The sequence below is a fragment of the Danio rerio genome, chromosome 13 (genome assembly GCF_049306965.1).
Source record: "Danio rerio strain Tuebingen ecotype United States chromosome 13, GRCz12tu, whole genome shotgun sequence".
In the NCBI taxonomy this organism is placed as follows: Eukaryota; Metazoa; Chordata; class Actinopteri; order Cypriniformes; family Danionidae; genus Danio; species Danio rerio.
The window spans coordinates 53,878,586-53,900,058 of NC_133188.1; the positions used below are offsets into that span (position 1 = coordinate 53,878,586).

The window sequence follows — 21,473 nt, forward strand, 5'->3', positions numbered from 1 at the left end:
CATGATTTATGAAAATTACAAAAATCTAAATTCTAGTCATTTCCATAAATCATGTGCTTTTGCATTTGTACTCATTTATGCACAGACATAAACAACATAATATCTAAATAATAAAAATATTGAGTTATCTGCAGATATCGAATAGACTTTTCAAAGTCGCCAACAATTTAGATTTTTTATTATTCTCTTCTTCAAATCTTCTAAAGCACCATAACTCTGACAATTACAAAAAAATAACCTCTTATTGTAGTAATTTCCATAAGTCATGTGCTTTTGCAATTGTTTCCTTAATGCACACAAAAACATCTAAGATATTAAAAAATAAGAGTTACCAAATAAGATTTTCAAAGTCGGCCACAATTTATATCTGTCTGTTTTTACTTATTTTCTAAAGCACCATGACTGTATTTAAAGGCAAGAATTGCATGTAAAAACAGCATCTGTAAGTTAAGGATAAAGTAAGGCACTTGACAAACGCATCGCTCCGCCATGTGTTTCCTCCTGGAGGTTTCTCTGGTTTGTTCATTCTCTCTCCACACAGCCCAGTTCTGCAGCATTATCAGGACATCTGCATGAGCGGCCAGCAGGGGTCGCCAGACACAAGTGTGTGCAGCCGCCGTTATTGGACGAGCAGTAGTTCTGGCCTGATGATAACAAGCAGCACATCACATTAATGCACTTCTCTCAAACCTTTTCTGGCATTTCTCACTTTTTGGAGGTTGAGAAGGGTTCTTGTATTAGCATATTGTATGGGTCACACCTGTCTCCCAAACAATATGCTAATGAACGATGGCTTCAAGTTTAGCAGTTTAAATATATTGAATAAACATCACATTAAAACATGACATCAAATAACAACACTAAAAACCTCTAAATACAATAAAGACAATAATAATAATAATAATAATAGTAATTTTTGTTATTATTACAATAAAAACAATTTATTCATTCATTTAATTTTTCAGCTTATTCCCTTTATTAATCTGCGGTCGCCACAGCGGAATGAACCGCCAACTTATCCAGCATATGTTTTACACAGCAGATGCCCTTCCAGCCGCAACCCAACACTGGGAAATATCCATACACACACACCTGTTCACCTGTACCACATGGACTTGTGGGGGAAACCGGAGCACCCGGAGGAAACCCATGCCAACATGGGGAGAACATGCAGCAATAATAATAATATCAATAATAATTATAACAACAATAATATTAATAATGTAATAATAATATGTTTAAATTGTCCTTCATGTGACTTTTTAAAAATTATTTTCAAATACAATAAAGTAAATAATAATAATTGTAATAATAATAAAAACAACAACAACATTATTAGTAATAATATTAAATATTAATTGTAATTGTGTTTGTATTTTGCATCTGATAATTAAAAAAAATCCAAATTATATTAAAATACAATAAAGTAAATAACAATAATAACAACAATCTTAATCATAATAAAAATAATAATATATTATAACAAAAATTATTTAACTAATTAAAAACTAAATAACTTAAAATTATTATTTAAAATCATTATTATTATTATTATAGCAGCAATATTATATAATATTGTATAATAATGTATATAATATAATAAATAATTACAATAACAACAATGGCAACTTTAATAATATTAATAATAATAATAATAATAATAAAGTAACACAATTTTGTTTGCATTCTGCCTCTGATAACAAATCTATATCCAAATGTAAATTTGTATTAACTTTCATTTTTATTATGCTTTTTGAATAATTTAAACCTATTTTAAACATTCCATCTAAGAGCAGCCATCTTAAATAAAAATAGGCTGAAACTTGAGCCATTTATTTTAATAAAACAATAATTGGGTCAGTTTATGGAAGATATTTTTCCCAAAGTGACCATCATAACTATAATCACTTACATTTACATCTTTCCTTATAAAATTTCTTTTAAAGTCTCTGAAATGTTATAATTAAATGCTACTAATTGAAAAGCATGTGTAATAACTATAAATAACTAAAATATGAAAATATATACATATTTGCAAAAATTTAAATTCAAGATTAAACAAAAAATGCATTTTAGAGACCAATACATTTAGTTTTATTTACTCCCAAATTCTCTTTTAATGTTTCTAAATTGAAATATGTTTTTAATTTTAATGATTAAATTACATTTTAACCTCAAAGCATCTCTAATCAGCTGAATGCAGGGAAATGCATCTACTTATTATTGAATTAAAATATCACTTGATTGGTTGATATACAAAATTATATAAAATATAGATAGATAATGTATGAAGAGTCACAAAATTGTATGTTTTAGACAACCTCAAGCCATTAAATACATTAAAAACAGAGTTTTTTTTTGTGCTATTGAATGCATTTGTTTTTTGTGACGTGTATATTGATGGAATTATGAGGTGAAGCCGAAGATAAATTTCCATTTGTAGATAATAAAGAAGTCAAATGAAGTTTACTAGATATTGTATGCAAATCTAGTGCTGTTATGTACAGCAAGAGTATTTATAATATCATACGATCACATTCAAGACCTGAAGAAACTCTTGGTGTCAGAACAGATCAAGTGTGAAACACAAATATCTGGCAACAATAATGATGACTGTAACAGTAATAAGGAGTAATAAAGTGTGTGCGTACCTGCAGGACAGCGAGCATGTGCTGTGGTGATGCCATACAGACGTGTTCGTTTCTGAGGCTGAAACTCATCCACTTCTCTCCTCAAATGCCGATCTACCACGACTACAGAAACCCTGACACAACACAAACATAACCGTCAGGAAAGCTGATGAGCATGTGTGTTTACAACCACACTGATCTGCTCAAATATACAGTCAAATGATACAATATTGAACTGATCGGTAGTGTGTGTCGATATAATGTAAAATGGAATTGATTCAGTGGTGAATTTTCAGTGCCATTAATCCCAACCCAGGCTCATTTTGAAAACGTAGCTCCACGGATGTTTCCCGGGAGATATGTATTTGTGCAGTTTTTGTTTTCACGAATCCGCGAATTTTCACGTCTCGAACGTCACTCGCGAGCGCGCGCGCCATTTGCACCCACGCTGTTCTCGCGTAAAAAGCAGCCGGACGCCGCTGTCGAGCAACCGTCTGTCCGGCTGACTGACTGAATGACTGAACAATTGACTGGGCGGCTGGCCAATCGGCCGACCCAGCCATCCTCCTCCTTCATCCCTAAACCCAAGTGACAATTTACAAAAGTCGTCCAGAAAAAGAAAAGCCCTCGTCTGATTTTGACCGCGTTTTCGGATTTCACCGCATCGCGAACTCGTTCGCTTTATTTTTTGGATTTTGTTTTTTGTCTTACCTGATTTATGGAACCGCTCTTCCGCGGACTCGAACCCGGTCGTTGAACGCGGCCGGCTCCTCCTCCTCCGGGCCTCCGCTCTGCCGGCGTAACACGACGAGCTAACCGGACAAACTGGTTGCGGCGAGAAAGCCCTCCACACGGAGGTGAGCCATCAGCCCAGCCGGCGAAGCGCGAAGAGGAGCATCATTACACCGCCCTTTGCCGTGGAGGGCATTCCCGCTGAAACCAGTTTGTCCGGTTAGCTCGTCGTGTTACATATGGTTGCATTTAGTTTTTTTTTCGATTTTGACCGCTCTTCCGTGGACTCGAACCCGGTCGTCGAATGTTGCCGGCTCCTCCTCCTCCGGCGACATTCGACGACCGGGTTCGAGTCAGCGGAAGAGCGGTTCCATAAATCAGTTAAGACAAAAACCAGAATCCAAAAAATAAAGTGAACGAGTTCGCGATGCGGTGAAATCTGAAAACGTGATCAAAATCGGAAAAAAAACTAAATGCAGCCATATGTACCTCCGGCCACGTAAATCGCGGTTTCCAGAAATGTCTGCTGGGCTACGTTTTCTGAATGAGCTTGTGTTGATTAATCCAGTCTTCAGCATCACATGATCTTAAGCCACAACATAGATATATACACTAGATATCGCCAAAGTCCCTTTAAGGCAAGTCAATTAACTCAGTGGCCTGGCCATCTTTGAAACGCCTCTCAGGCAGTATGCTCAGGCATTCTGTTTTAACCGAGAAACATCAAATTCTCCAAAATTCCTTGCCAAGCTTACTATTACATTACATATTACGAATAACCAATAACATTAAACAAGAACTGTCTATTTAGTTTCATTTCTAAATGTTCTTATCACTCAAAATCTGCAGAAACTCACGTCTGATCTGAACCCCCCTGCTAGTTTTGTTGAATAAAATAAGCAAACAATAAAAGTTAAATATGACAAGATGCTGAAGTGCTAGAAACGTGTATTATTGTCACCTCAGTGAACGAGTCATTCATAATGGAGCTTCATTCACAAACGTATCGCTCCCTCCGTTAGAATGAGAAGTAAAAGCAGGAGAGGGGGTGTGTTTCAAGACATAAATTAGAGATCTCAAATTCGCGGCCCGTGGGCCATTTGCGGCCCTCAGTGCAATATTTTGTGGCCTGCGCCGACCGCTGTACACTGACAGAATCAGCGGAGCGGGGAGAGAGAGCGCTCCCCGCTCCGCTGATTCTATCCGTACACAGCGGTCACTGGCATTCCCCGCCCGCCGTGTAAACATAAACAAATGATTTCTCCACTCAAATGAATGGCGGCTTGGACCCGGAAACAGTATTACATACTTCACAAACACGCCACCACTTAAAAAGCGGATATAAACAAATGACCCAATACTGTAGTTTTCTACTACAACTATAAGATATACTACAATAAATCACAGTTTACTGTAGTAAAACCTAAATTATACTACAGTATTTACCAGTTCACTATAGTTAATACTACAGTGTGCTAGAGCTGTTAATATTACTATACACTTTACTACATGGTAAAAACACATGATAGTATTTACTCTAAATGACTCCAGTATTTAGTCATGTGGCTGAGCGTCTATAATAAGCCTCATTGTGACCGTGAGGAAAGATCAGAGAAGCTGCGGAACAGGCTGTGAAATCACACACAGCTGCCAGAAGCCTTGAAAGCGGCCTGATGACCCGACCCCAGTACCTCAGCAGAGCAAACACACATTCAGGGTTCAAGAGGAAAATCTGAGCTGCTGCTGCTGCTGTCTCTGCCGAGCAAACATAGGCTATCAAGACCTCAAATGAACAGAGAGAGCTTTACACACGTTCACACACGTTTAGTGGACTGAACACTGACCATCCCTACTACACCATATTGTATTTGCTGTGCAGTTTTCAGGTAAACATAATGACCTACTGTAGAAGGAAAACTTTAAAGGGGACTTAAATATGGCCTTTTTTACAAGTTTAAAATAAAAGTGCGTGTATAAAAATAAAAATACCCCACATGGAGGGCTCTATTTTAACGATCTAGGCGCAAAGTCTAAAGCGCCTGGCGCAAAAGCATTAAGGGCTTGTCTCAATCCACTTTTGATATTTTAAGGATATAAATATGGTCTAACAGAGTTGTCCTTATTATCTTAATAAGTTCTGGGTGTGTTTTGATTATAAACCAATCAGAGTCTCATCTCTCATTCCCTTAAAGAGTCAGTTGTGTTGCACCATGGTGCATTTGCTATTTACATGACGGACTTGTAAGTGTAAAAAGTGAACGCTTCACTAGCAAGAAAACAGTAAAACAGAGCATCTGCAGCGCAAGGATAAAGAACGAGCCTCCTCCATTCAGCCTCTACTTTCACTTTCTCTCATTCGTGGATAAGGAAACGGTTATATGCATAGACATCCATCAACCTACATAATTAATTTGGTTTGTTAAGCGCAAAGATTTGCTTCAAAACTATTTCTAAATTCAGATTTAATCTCCAGCAAAGGATTAAATGAACAATAATAACAAAGTGTGATCAAAAATTTTATTTTTATCCAAATACACGTGCTATGCTACATATGGTTCAAAACCCGACAAGTGGACAAATTTAAACTTGTTTTTAATAAAACAAATATAAATATGCATATAATAATAATAATAGTAGTAACAATAGCATTATACAAAAGCAAATTGTCATAAATAAAATTTAAAAAAGCCCCCCGAGATGAAAAAGGCATGGAGCCAGTGGTTTTTATATGTTTGTAGAAAATAAATTTTTTTGTAATATTTTAATATTTTTCATTTGTAAAGATATTCTTGTATTGCTGTACATCCTGAGTGTTTTAATCAATGTTTAAGCGAGGCGCACAACTAACGTGCTCTGCGCTGGACTTTAGAGCAGCTTTCAGCTGATCTATTGTGCAGTCTATTTTAGTTCCTCAAAATAGCAACACACCAACAATGCATCTTCACAGAACTCTATTCTAGACCAAAACACCAATCAGTTCACAAAGTGTCACAAATGGATTTGCTATTTAGATAACGTGGTTGAAAACATAAAAATTAGGGTTGCGTTGGTCTGACAAGAGCAACACATTATGGCAAACACCTTTAACTCTTTGAAACTGGCCTTTTAGACTTTGATCCAAATTTAGCCGTTTTGGCGACTGTCACTTTAAATTCAAATGAGATATCTGCCCAGCCTCATGTTAAAAAGAGGTTAGAGCTATAATCACTTATTTATTAGCCAATATTTCAAAAGATGTGCCTCAGAAGAAAGCAGTCTATGGAGACTACAATGTTCAGTTGTGAGTCCAAAAACTCACCATTTATAGTTCTCTTAGTCACTAACTTTAGCACCTTTCACACATGCTGACCTGTATGTGTGAACAGGCCCTTTTTGAAAATAGCGGTAAATTCATTCTGGGAATTTTCCGGAAAGAGAAGTTGTGACACTATTGGTAATTTGCCAGAACGCAGCTCTGTGTGAACGCAGAAGAAAAATTGCCAAAGAGAATGCGTTCACGATTAGAACGCTCTGACGTGATCAGAACACTCAGACACATTAACGTCCGCGCTGTTTATGAAAACAAAAGCCTTCGAATATTTTTCCAGACACATTTAACAGCTAGATGTTAGTCGGATAACGTTTATATGTTCCTTCTGAATGCCAACTGTGAAAAAAATTATTGATAAAATGCTTATGAACCGCTGTTTGTTTACCTTCAAGCTCTGCTTCAGTTGCTTGACGCGTGTGCACGTGAGCGCCAGCACACACACATTTTATGTACATCTAGACATGCGAAAGTGTTCCTCCATATGTTGTCACAGAAGTTGTTCACAATACTGATCCATCCACACAGTTTGTAATGTAGTCAAATGTGAAAACATTTAGCTGCAGTTCGATTCTGCCTTTGGATGTCTCTGGGATAAAAGCAGCTGCATGAATGCTAAAGCTTTGAATAAAAAACTGTTTACAAAAAAGCACAGCCGTTTAGAGCTCATTTTTGGGTAATGATGTCAGAATTTATCCGTATTTTGGAATGGATATGTGAATGGCCCTTTCTGGAAAAACTCCGTAACGTCCTGGCCTGTGTGAACAGAGCTTTTTTTAATCTACCGGTAACGTCGATCTGGAAATTTTCCAGATATTTACCGGTATCACTGTGTGAAAAGGGCTATTATCTTCAGCAGGTTCAGTGTGAAAACTCTAATGGCGGATGGCTGCTTCTCACTCAGGGCTGTCTTTACTAATGAGGAAGAGATGGTCACTAGTGGGCGGGGCTTTCTCTCTCTGATGACACGTACAAATAGAGAATGTCAATCAAAGTGTTTCTGCAGACTGATTTTATGAAGTCTGATCATAAAAAAAAAGAAATAAATACATTTATACCATTAGAAGCTGGTTATATTCACACACTGCTGCCCTAATACTGTGTTCCAGCCCTTTATAAAATTGACTTTTGGCATAGTAAGTCTCCTTTAAGTTCTTAATTCAGTGTTTTAATTATATAATTTTATTTTACTGTTGTAAAGCACTTTGGGAAGCCATTTAATTGTATAAAAGTTCAATATAAATAAAGTTTACTGATTGATATGAGATATTTATAAAATAAAATGCTGGAAACCAGCAGCCATTGACATTTATAGTAGGAAAAAAAATACTATGGAAGTTTAAAACATTCTTCAAAACATCTTTTTTGTTTAACAGAAGAAAGAAACCGGTTTGTAAGAAGTGGAGGATGTGAAAGTTTAAAGTCTACCTCGTCCAATCCGTGTAGTAGAAGTTTTTTCCATCAGTAGTGAGTCCGAAGGGATACTGGATTTCCTCCATCAGCTGTGTCCGTCTGCCCTGCTGGGGATTCATACACTCCACTTTATGTGTGCCTGCATCAGAAATGCCAAACATCACCAACAACACTAAAACTGCGACTCAGCAAAGTGATTTATGGAGTACAAGAAGGTTACATTTATGTTATTGATAGTTTAAGATGTCTGTTTTTTACTATCAGTGAAGTTCTGTGACGTTTCAGTTCAGTTTCAGTACCTCAGTTTCAGTTTCAGTACCTCATGGATCATTTATTTTATTTAATTTTTTGCAAATAGAGCTTATTGGCCGGAATCAAAAATACAGTTCTTGTGTACATCGTTTTAATGCAAATGAGCTTCTGCTCGCCATACTCTCTGTTTACAGGTTTAACATCCGTCAACTCATCAGTGACGCGCATCTAAACAGTCTCTGGGTCAATGTGTGTAAAGATTTATGGACATCTTCTTGAACATTTTTAATGCTTCCAAACAGTTTGCTGCAATTCTAAATCGCACATGTCTTGAGGTAGTTCATTATGATGTGATTTATTTTCTATGTGTGATTTGATTGGACAGGAATCACATGACTGATTTCTCTAATCCCCATAGACGAGAAAATATAAAGTAGTAACTGCAGGAAAGTAGTGGAGTAAAAGTACTGATACAGCACTAAAAATGTACTCAAGAAAAGTAGAGTGCACATTATTAAAATTACTTAGTGAAGTACAATTCCTGAGAAAAACTACTCAGTTACAGTAATTTGAGTGTTTGTAACCTGTTACCTAACACCACTGCTGTTGTGTCGTCACTCATATTGCAAGTCATATCTCTTCGGCCCCTCATTTGGGATGCTTTTCATGAACTGGCCCCCATGACAGACTAATTTAATAGCCAATATGTTGAAATACCCAGATGATCTGATTTTCCAGTAGCAATTCGAAGTTCAGATCCATGTTTACTCAAACTGATAATACTGCCCATTTCTATGATAACAAGAACTATAGTAATATAAATGACCCATTACTGTTGTTTTCTATACTATACTACAATACAGCACAGTTTACATTGCAAGGGAAACAGTGATGAGTCTGTTCCCAGCACAAATCTCAGGAGTACAATCACACAGTTTGGACTCATTCAGAAACAACGCTACTGATATAGAGAATAACTTCAGCTGGAGTGATCGTGTGCTTTGTAACGTTTCAGATATTTTCCTTGCTCAAACTGCACTAAAGCAAGTTGAAAGTGTAAAAACCATTACACGACCGCTTTAACGCATTACCTAATGTTAACAAATGAGACCATATTGTAAAGTGTTAACTACAGAGAGCTTGTGGCTTTAATGAGCTAAACAAGTGATGAAAATGAGTTGTTTTCCTGCCGAGGGGCTCGAGCAGCTGTGAGTTTACTACACCACCAGGAAATGTTTCTGGAGTCGTACCAGCATCCGCCCAGCACAGCAGAGACGTCTGAGGGTCATAAGTTAAACCGTTGGGGAGACTCAAATCATCCTTGGCTAGGACTCGCCGATTTGTGCCGTCCATGTAAGCCATCTCAATTTTGGGTGATTCCCTGTTCCAGTCGGCCCAGAAGATGTAGCTGTCGGAAAAACAGACATTAAAACAATTTACAGCGAAGCTTTCTCTTGAGAATAATGATGCCTTAAAATCCTTAAAGGGATAGTACACCCAAAACTGAAAATTCTTTCATCATTTACACACCTTTTTTTTGTCTGCTGAACACAAATTTTTTATAGTATTTGTATTTTAATAGTATTTTTTCCTACTATAAAAGTCAATGGTTACATGTTTTCAGCTTTCTCCAAAATATACTCTTATGTGTTCAACTGCAGAAAGAAACTCACAGGTTTTGAACCACGGGTCACACTTTACAATAAGGTTTATTAGTTAATGTTAATTAATGCATTTACTAACATGAATAAACAATGAACAACACATTTACTACAGTATTTGTTCATGTTAGGTAACGTTAGTTAATGAAAATACAGTAGTTCATTAGTTCATGTTAACTCATGGTGCATTAACTAATGTTAACAAGCACAGACTTGGATGTTAATAATGCATTAGTAAATGTTCAATTATGATTAATAAATGCTGTACAAGTGTTGTTCATGATTAGTTCATGTTAGTAAATGCATTAACTAATGAATCTTATTGTAAAGTGTTATCGAAGCATGTTTGAGGTGAACTATAAATGTGCATTAAAGTGTTTAAAAATAAATATGCATAAAATATTTCAAAAGCACCAAAACAAATACATCTATAACCCAACAAGTCTCCTGTCACCGGATGTCAAGGGAGCGAAAATAAGAGGTTGGATCCAAATGCAATTTTTAATGAAAAAGATTATTCGTGCAGGCAAAAACAAATGAGGTCAAAAAACAAGAACTCAGGTATCATGAAGGGCATCGAAAAATGCAAAAACAAAGCGATGATCAAAGTACAAAAAGTTAAAAAGCAATCATCAAAGCATAACTAGAAAAACTAAACAGGACGACACTCACTGAAACCATACAGGTACTGACAAACAAAGATTCCGCATTGACTGGTGTGTGCAATGTGTATAAATAGTCCCAACAATTGATGATGACGATATTCAGCTGTGTGTGATTAATGGTGACTGGTTTGTGCAAAGGCATGCTGGGATATGTAGTTCATGAATGACATGTGTAGTATGCCAGCGATCTTTCAGGAACAGATTGCTGGTTATGTGACATCTCCACCCTATTTAAAATCTTCACTATACTTACTGAACACGCCCCTTTACTGCTGAAATATTATATATATATTATATTATATAATATATATATTAGGGTTGGGCATCTAAGCTATAATGCCGATCCGATACGCATCTCGATACAAAGAATACGATCCGATATATTAGCGATACATTTGTGACATATTGCGATGCAACACGATACGATTCACACCCATATCACGATACGATGCGATATTTCAGCACTAACTAATTAGATCAAGTTTATGAGATGATGTGAAAGAGGTTGCTGTGCCATTGAATGAGTTTGATTATTTATTAACAAAGCAAAACCAAGACTTTTTTTTACAAACTGGCTTTTCTCTCAGAGCCAGAGTGTCAGTTTACAGTAGAGGGCCATTTTAGAACATATAGCACATATTATTTAAGTATTTTCAAGATAAACAGAATGTATAAGTGCAATATATATTAAAAAATATGTATATATTTGCACTCTTTCAACATAAATAAATTTAGCATTGCACAACAAGAATTGTGATTTAACTTTTCAACTATGAAAACAAGTTTTACAAAGATATATTTTGCCACTGATTATTCAAAACTTAAGGTGGTGAACTAGCAGTGTTATGTTGCTTTGAGACATCACTGTCACTGTAAACAACAGGCTAATAAAAATATAACAAACCAGCAATCTTCTTGCTGTGAGGTGGTCAAACTACCCACTGTGCCACCGTGAAACCCATTAGTTTTATCATTATTATTATTAATATTATTATTATTATTATAATTAAATAAAAATTAACAGGAGGAGGTGTTTAAAACCTTCGTTCTCCGTGACACTAGGCTGAATATCTTTGCAGATGAACAATGCAATAGCATTCGTTATTGGCGTAGAGCGAGCAGAACTGTTGCGCATGGAAAAAAAACTTGCAATGCTTTTCTCACCACTTTTGGAGCTGGTTGAAGCAGTGCGAAAGCCGGGGATGCAGAAACACTGGAAGATGCTTTCACAACAACACCGTGGCGCCTCTTCAAGTGAGATATCAGATTAGTCGTACTGCCCGCGTATTTTACAGATGCGCGGCACATTTTGCAAATTGCATCTGTCCTGTCATGTCGTCCATCCTTAAATCCATAATGTTGCCATACTTTAGATTTAAAACTCAGTGGGGAATAAAATGTTTGTTTTGCTTCTCGCGCTTTCTGAGGGCGCTCCACTAGCTTCATCCGCACACCTGATATGAGTTATAGTGAAAGTGTGCACATGCGCAAATCCGTTGCTAAGGCTTACTTTATGTAGGTCGATTAAATTATGCGCCAAAAACAGGTTGACAACACTTGTTAATAAATAAAAAATACATTCTATATTAAAAATATAAGCTGTATCTCGGAAAAACCGATGCATCTTGCAAAAACCGATGCATCTCGATTTGCTTCCAAAATTTCATTCATCCTCTGCTGCTCAACCGATGCACTCGCATCGTGCACGCGCATGACCGCGTATCGATACATATCGATTAATCTTCCCATCCCTAATATATATATATATATATACACACACACACATAACAAATATTGCATAGTGGGGTGGTGTGGTGGAGCAGTGGGTAGCGCAGTCACCTCACAGTAAGAAAGTTGCTGGTTCGAGCTTTGGCAGGGTCAGTTGGCTTTCCGTGTGTGGAGTTTGCATGTTCTCCCTGTGTTGGCGTGGGTTTCCAGGTGCTCTGGTTTCCCCCACAGTCCATGCACATGCGTTATAGGGGAATTGGTGAAGTAAATTGTCCATATTGTATGTGTGTGAATGGGAGTGTACAGGCGTTTGTCAGTGATGTGCTGCAGCTGGAAGGGCATCCGCTGCGTAAAACATATGCTGCAAAAGTTGGCGGTTCATTTTGCTGCGGGAACCCCTGATTAAAGGCTGATTTATACTTCTGCGTCGTTATACATCTACGCCGTGGCCGTCGGCGTCGCTGACGTGCACCTCTCAAAAAATGTAACTACCAAACCAGGCTTAATAGGGACTAAGCCGGAGGAAAATGAATGAATGAATAAAGTGCATAGTGCACTTTAAATTGATAAAACTTTATACACTATAAAACACAGCTGAATGTGCTTTCATAAATACTACTTACCAGCCATGAAACTGTACTTTGCATCATTGATAGTTCATGTTAACTCACAGCGCATTAGCAAATGTAACAAGCATGCATTTGGATGTAAAAACTGCATTATTAAATGTTGAACTATGATTGAACTATGAATAAATACTGTACAAGTATTGTACATAATTAGTTCATGTTAGTAAATACATTACCTAATCTTATTGTAAAGTGTGACCAGGATAATGTACATCCAGTCGGTTGTTATCACATAATAAAGCTTGTCAGGTTTATCAGCAGCTGTTGTACGAGACTTTTTTTCTGCAGTGACAACTGAATGCCAAACTAAACAATTATACATAAAACATTCATCTGAGCTGTAGTAATTTGTTAGCCTGTGTTGTTAGTTTAATCATTGTTATCTGGGAATGACATAAATGAGTATGTCATGATTAACCAATCAGAATCCAGTATTCCAGAGAGCTGTGTAATATGATTGCTTAGACCCTGGTTGTTCCTAGTTATCTACGCACCCATTAGTGGAATCGGTGAGGATGGCTCTCGGGTTAACCAGGTCAGTGTTAACCAAAACACGACGCTGAGTTCCGTCTAGTGAGGAAACTTCAATCCTGTCCTTCATGGAGTCTGTCCAGAACATGTTTCTGCCCAGATGGTCGATAGCAATTCCCTCAGGACTGCCAATGTCTGAAACAAAAATCAGTTTGAGATTGAATTAGATTGTGAACAATTGTAATGTCTCAATGGACCTCTAAATGCCATGCATTTTATTAGACGGAAACAAAAATACTGCATTTACTCAACTATTTAAATGCAAATTCAGCTACTGACTAATAAAGTACTACTAATAAAGTACAAGCAGAAACTGTAGCAAAATGATCATTTAAATGCTGTTTGTCCTAAATGCATTTACACTCGGGTCTAGGAAACGCAGGATTACATTTTCAGCATAACAGCATGGGATGTGTGTAGCAAAATTAATTTTGAAATGTAATTCATAAAACGATAATGCAATATGTAAATGGCAGTGGATTTCTGTATTTCAGTTAGCATTTTAGACATATGTGCAATGTTTGCGGCAGAATGAAAACGAAAATGAAAAAAACATAATGCATTTTCATTTAACTAGGGATGGGAAGGTTAACCGATATGTATCGATACGCGGTCATGCGCGTGCACGATGCGAGTGCATCGGTTGAGCAGCAGAGGATGAATGAAATTTCGGAAGCAAATCGAGATGCATCGGTTTTTGCGAGATGCATCGATTTTTCCGAGATACAGCTTATATTTTTAATATAGAATGTATTTTTTATTTATTAACAAGTGTTGTCAACCTGTTTTTGGCGCATAATTTAATCGACCTACATAAAGTAAGCCTTAGCAACGGATTTGCGCATGTGCACACTTTCACTATAACTCATATCAGGTGTGCGGATGAAGCTAGTGGAGCGCCCTCAGAAAGTGCGAGAAGCAAAACAAACATTTTATTCCCCACTGAGTTTTAAATCTAAAGTATGGCAACATTATGGATTTAAGGATGGACGACATGACAGGACAGATGCAATTTGCAAAATGTGCCGCGCATCTGTAAAATACGCGGGCAGTACGACTAATCTGAAATCTCACTTGAAGCGACGCCACGGTGTTGTTGTGAAAGCATCTTCCAGTGTTCCTGCATCCCCGGCTTTCGCACTGCTTCAACCAGCTCCAAAAGTGGTGAGAAAAGCATTGCAAGTTTTTTTTTCCATGCGCAACAGTTCTGCTCGCTCTACGCCAATAACGAATGCTATTGCATTGTTCATCTGCAAAGATATTCAGCCTAGTGTCACGGAGAACGAAGGTTTTAAACACCTCCTCCTGTTAATTTTTATTTAATTATAATAATATTAATAATAATAATGATAAAAATAATGGGTGTCACGGTGGCACAGTGGGTAGTTTGACCACCTCACAGCAAGAAGATTGCTGGTTTGTTATATTTTTATTAGCCTGTTGTTTACAGTGACAGTGATGTTTCAAAGCAGCATAACACTGCTAGTTCACGACCTTAAGTTTTGAATATTCAGTGGCAAAATATATCTTTGTAAAACTTGTTTTCATAGTTGAAAAGTTAAATCACAATTCTTGTTGTGCAATGCTAAATTTATTTATGTTGAAAGAGTGCAAATATATACATATTTTTTTAATATATATTGCACTTATACATTCTGTTTATCTTGAAAATACTTAAATAATATGTGCTATATGTTCTAAAATGTCCCTCTACTGTAAACTGACGCTCTGGCTCTGAGAGAAAAGCCAGTTTGTAAAAAAAAGTCTTGGTTTTGCTTGGTTTATAAATAATCAAACTCATTCAATGGCACAGCATCCTCTTTCACATCATCTCATAAACTTGATTTAATTAGTTAGTGCTGAATTATCGCATTGTATCGTGATATGGGTGTGAATCGTATCGTGTCGCATCGCAATATGTCACAAATGTATCGCTAATATATCGGATCGTATTCTTTTTATCGAGATGCGTATCGGATCGGCATTATAGCTTAGATGCCCAACCCTACATTTAACACATCGCGACGAATGAAAGCCGATTTGAAATTGAAAATGCATTCTGGCCTGGCCACGCCCACAGACGGCAGCCGTTGCTGCGGGTTTTAGGTTATGTCGTCACAGCTGCAGCGAGGACTATTTGAGACAATTGGCAGCATAAACATGGCGAAGTCTGTTCCTCAGCGGCTCCGTGAAGCTGCACGAGCCCTCGAGCGTGAACTGGGAAATACTTTAGAAAACCAATCACCTCCTAGCTCAGTAAAGTTGGCTTTAAACCGGTCTTCCCCAGACTCAAACCCGGTCGTCGCCGTGGTTGGCTCCTCCACTGGGCCTCTGCTCCGCTGACATAAGACAACAAGCTAACCAGACAAACTGGTTGAGGTGAGCCGTCAGCCGGCGAGTGCAAAGAGGAGCGGCGTCGCACCGCCCCGTAGCCTTCGCTTGAACAAACAAAATGCAGTCATACATACCTCTGACCACGTAAATTACGGTCTTCAGAAACGTCCGCTGGGCTATGTATTCAGAATGAGCTTGGGTTGACTATATTTGTAACCTAAGTAACGCCATTACAATGACTTTAGTAACTGTAATCAAATTACACAAATTAAAAATGTAATTCGTCCATTACTGCGATCCTTCATTTATTCATTTTCTTGTCGGCTTAATCCCTTTATTAATCCGGGGTCGTAACACAGCGGAATGAACCACCAACTTATCCTGCAAGTTTTTACGCAGCGGATGCCCTTCCAGTCGCAACCCATCTCTGGGAAACATCCACACACTCATTCACACACACACTCATACACTACGGACAATTTAGCCTACCCAATTCACCTGTACCGCATGTCTTTGGACTGTGAGGGAAACCGGAGAACATGCAAACTCCACACAGAAACGACAACTGAATCGAGGTTCGAACCAGCGACCCAGTGACCTTCTTGCTGTGAGGCGACAGCACTACCTACTGCGCCACTGCGTCGCTTACTGCGTTCCTCAAAAATTGTATTAGTTTATCTCAAGAATAGTAACCGAGTTAGTATCTGAGGTACATAATTATGAAAGTAACTACTTATTGCATTACTTAAAAATCGAATTTGTCAAATGACTATAAAATTAATATAAATCATCGTACACTAATCTACACTATTTTAATGTTGTTGTGGGACAACGTGAGAGACTACAGCAGCATATCCTCAACTATATGTTACCTGATTTAATGAGTTGGACAGGTTCTCCTCCTTGTAGATTAGCTCTGCTAATAGCAGGTGTGCTGATGTCTGTCCAGTAAATCATCTTCTCAACGCAGTCATACGCAATTCCAATCACTACTTTCTCCTGCAAAAAAAAAAATCATGGATTTATTTAAGATGACAACACACTCCACTGGCCTCAGGCATTCAAAAGGCCGTCTGCGAATGCTGTCTAGACAAAACCACACATCCGAAATGAGCCAAATGAATCTCTGAGCATTTCTGTTACTAACACATGCATGAATCTCCCCTTGTTTATAAGCTTCACTGATGTTAGTCATTACAGTAAATGATAGCATGTGAGCAGTAAATGAGACCAGATTTATAAATTCCCACAGTTCTGCACACAATAAACCTTAAAAAAGTTCATTTCAGGAGTCAGTAAATAAAAATAAGAACCATGTGCATATGCCATATCTAGAAAGCAATGAGAAATAGTGAAAAATCACAATACTTATGAACAGATACACTAGCTGCACTGCTTCAATAGTGCTGAGATGTCAGTACAGCAGAAAGATTACCTTCAGGATGACAATGTTAGATATAAACAGACCAAAAGTTTTCTGAAAAAAACTTAGTGTTCACAGATCTGTGAACACTTCTTGCTCTGGATTTGGATTATGTTAAATACAGCTAAGTGTGTCTTACTTTTAAAGCTTTATAGTTGAATGTATAATAGAGTAAATGCATAAAGATGTGCTTTAGGTATGCCATTTTACATGTTCTGCAGATTTCCGTGGGTTTAGATTATATAAGAGCATGCTTGGTTAATTTAAATAGTAATAACATTTTAATACAGTGCTTTTATTGCATTTTTAATCAAATAGTTGAAAGCTTGTTGAGCAAAACAAATCTTAACAACCCAAACTTTACATGTACATCTTTATATTCCGTCAGAATCAGTCAAAGGAGTCTGATTTCATGCATGTTAACATCATTTTCTTGTGTAAATACTCTGCTTTGCTTCTCCTGAAAATCTCTCCTCACATTCTTCTGGTTTAAGGCCGACGAGGTTATGTAATCAGCAGAAACAGCATATGGCTCCGATAAACACAATTTCTCTCATGCAAATATTTCCAAGAAAAACAATGTTAGGCAATCCTAGAATTCCCCAGCGAGCCCCCAGCAGTTCTCTGGCTCTCGGTTATCAACAACTGAGCCGAGAAAGACAAACTACGAGCAAAACTTTATCCGCGAAGACGCAAGTTCATTCTGAAGTTACTAACATCACTAAATGAGCTTTGCGTTAATGAAGCTTCAAAGCAACAGGGAATGAATCAGAGCACAGACTTCTGGATGAATCTACAGAGTCGAACAAGGCCAATGTATCCTAAAACATCCACCACGCAAGCACATACAGATTTAAAGGAATCAAATGCAATTCAAAACTAACAAAAGTATATTATACATTATTGTTAATAAAAGAGGTCAAAATTGCCTTCATCTATAAAAACTATAGAATCATCTTGCAAGTTTCAGAATTCAAAATAATACAGTTTCTCTAAAAACTGCTTATATTGAAGACCGTCGGCCAAAATCACTGCTCTGTGATGTAATGAGGTGCCTCCACAGAAGATCCATGACTACTTTTAATTCACTGCCTGTTTAGCTTCGTTAATATGCAAAACAGTGGCTGTTCACTTCACAGTCTACCTTAAGCCACGCCCATTCATACAGAGCATTCTGATGAGGGTGAAAGACAGCACAAAACAGTAAATTCTAAAGTTGTTTAAATATAAAAACCTTGATAACGGATATCATATCAGTATGAAATGAGAGGTGCATGACCCCTTTAATGAAACTACTCTAGCTTTGAGCAGCTTTGAAATGAACATAACAATAAGTTACGCACTTATTTAGATATATTTAAGTCTTTAATTATTTGCTTTTATTTTCTATAGCATAACTATTACTTCTCATTAATTTAGATATTTATTGTCAATATTATTATTATTATTGTTATTGCTGTATTTTAAGATCATGAGCAGTTGTGTAAGCATTTCACTGCATATCATACTCTGTATGACTCTGTATGTGACAATTTGATTTGATTTGCATATCTGTCTGCCATAGTCAAGAGGTTTGTTTTGTGTTTAAAAACATGAAAACATTTCAATGGTTCATCATTAACCACTGTCTGTTTGGCTTTACCTAATTTCTAAAGTTTTTATTCATTCATTCATTCATTCATTCATTCATTCATTCATTGTCTTGTCGGCTTAGTCCCTTTATTAATCTGGGGTCACCACAGCGGAATGAACCACCAACTTATCCAGCAAGTTTTTACGCAGCGGATGCCCTTCCAGCCGCAACCCATCTCTATGAAACATCCACACACACATTCACACACACACTCATACACTATGGACAATTTAGCTTACCCAATTCACCTGTACCGCATGGAAACCGGAGCACCCGGAGGAAACCCACGCAAACGCAGGGAGAACATGCAAACTCCACACAGAAACGCCAACTGAGCCGAGGCTCGAACCAGCGACCTTCTTGCTGTGAGGCGACAGCACTACCTACTGCGCCACTGCCTCGCCCTAAAGTTTTTATATCTTTTAAAATTGTGTTGACGTTGTAATTGCAATATTTGTATACCAAAAGGAGGAGTTATTGGGTTGATTAACTAAACGCTCCATTAAAAAAACAAATCAACACCTACAAATTAAAAAACAGCACATATGGGTTTTCAAAGAATATCTTATTTGCAGTTTGTAACAGTTGTTCTTTAACATAAACAGTCTGTAAAGTTATAAATTAAAAAAAACATGCATGATAAATAAAAATGTTGCTATGAAAAAAGAGACGCCTTTGAATCACCTTCACTCACAGGTGTCAAACTCAGTTCCAAAAGGGCTGCAGCTCTGCACAGTTTAGTTCCAACCCTAATTAAACACACCTGATCAAACTAATTGAGTCCTTCAGGCTTGTTTGAAACCTACAGGTAAGTGTGTTGGAGCAGGGTTGGAACTAAACTGTGCAGGGCTTCGGCCCTCCAGGAATTGAGTTTGACACCCCTGCCTTAACGGGTCATCTTTTGTCTGCTAGTGATCTACATCAGCATGCTCCAATTTGCATAATCTTTCCTCTGACCTATAAATTCTCTGAAATGGGCAATTCATTTCAGACACAGAAAGACCAATTAAAAAAAACTTGGCCACCTGACCAATCAGAGAAGAGTTTGCTTAAGGAAGGAGGATGGGTTTACAGACTCTAATCCCCTCACTAATAAAAATACATATCAAAATTTTTGCTAAACATTATTTTTAATATGAAATGCAAATTCTGAGAAAATTACAATGTTTTCATACCTTGCATGAATTTAAACCTGATGTAGAGGACTCCAACACAATATTACTACACTTTAAATATAAGAGCATATAACCTGCTCTTTAGTAAAATAACATATATTTTATTCACTGCATTTAATACTGCATGCTTTCAATAACACATATCAAGACATGCATTTTTTGATCAGCTAAACCATGTGGAGTTTTAATAGGCTGATTCCCACTACACTGACAGATGTGTGGAGGTTAAATGTGTACCGGGAGATGCAGTGCAGTCTTGGCTTCGTTCTTCTTCAGGTTGTGGCCATCCAGAGGAATATACTCAATTTTCCCACTCTGAGTGAAGAGGATGTGACTGCCGGGAGGTAGAGGACTGATGTTTGGGTTAGGTGTGGGTCGAATCGGGCCAGACTCATCATGACCACGACCTGAAAAACAGAAGATACATGGAGATAAGCAAGGGATAATGTACATCCTGCCGACTGTTTTCACAAAATAAATTCTGTCAAGTTTATCAGCAGCTGCTGTATAAGACTGAAGGAGTTTATTCTGCGTTAACAACTCAATTCAGCTACTTGCAACAAAACTCAATATTTAGACAGAAAACATTGATCCGAGCCCTAATAATTGACTAGCTCTTTAATTAAACGTAAAATAAATAGTTTTTTATTATTATAAATAGTCTTCTTATTATTATTCAGTTGCAAGATGGAACAACAAACTGATAAGAAAATGTGTTTATACATATATATATATATATATATATATATATATATATATATATATATATATATATATATATATATATATATATATATATATATATATAGTTAGTTAGTTTTAGTTTAGTTTAAACTTTATTGTCCGTTCTGCTTGACACAGAAAGGACATTTTTCTTCAACACTGGATTTAGGACAACAATTACAAACATACAACAACGACACAATAACACTTATCAAGACAACAACATAAGTTAAAAGTTTAAAAACCAAATTAGCCCCATGCACAATACTGCAAATCATTCTTGGTAACCCCCTCATTCACTACAAACACTGATCCGGTTTAGAACAACAACTGCCATTGGGATAAATGACTTTTTATAAGCATTTCTTCATGCTTTAGGAATCCTAAACCTGCGTCCTGATAGTAGCAATTCAAATGCTGAGTGAAGGGGATGTGTATTATCTTTAAAAATCACAACTGCTCTTTTTTCCATAAAAGAGTCAAATAAAATCTGCAATGAATGCTGTTTGTGACCTGTTATCTTATTTGCCTGATTGATAATTTGCGCTAATTTCTTTTTCTGTTTAAGTGTTGTGTTACCAAACCACGAAACAATATTATATGTGAGAACACTCTCTATAAGTGATCTATATGCCAA

At 37.1% G+C, this 21,473-nt stretch overlaps 1 protein-coding gene across 2 annotated transcripts in view; it reads right to left on the bottom strand.

Moving 5' to 3' along the window:
• Window positions 1-161: 161 nt before the first annotated feature.
• Window positions 162-21,473, bottom strand: part of nid1a (nidogen 1a) — a 69,510-nt gene continuing 48,198 nt past the window's right edge. For both annotated transcript variants that reach the window (XR_012388953.1, XM_686064.10), the window contains exons 14-20: window positions 20,351-20,520; window positions 16,755-16,881; window positions 13,512-13,683; window positions 9,585-9,742; window positions 8,098-8,221; window positions 2,652-2,764; window positions 162-644 (exon numbers count right to left, since the gene is read on the bottom strand). Coding sequence is in view for 1 of the 2 variants with exons in the window: in XM_686064.10 (XP_691156.6) it covers window positions 523-644; window positions 2,652-2,764; window positions 8,098-8,221; window positions 9,585-9,742; window positions 13,512-13,683; window positions 16,755-16,881; window positions 20,351-20,520 (986 nt within the window). In the remaining variant the exon portion in view is untranslated. The remainder of the gene's footprint in view (window positions 645-2,651; window positions 2,765-8,097; window positions 8,222-9,584; window positions 9,743-13,511; window positions 13,684-16,754; window positions 16,882-20,350; window positions 20,521-21,473) is intronic.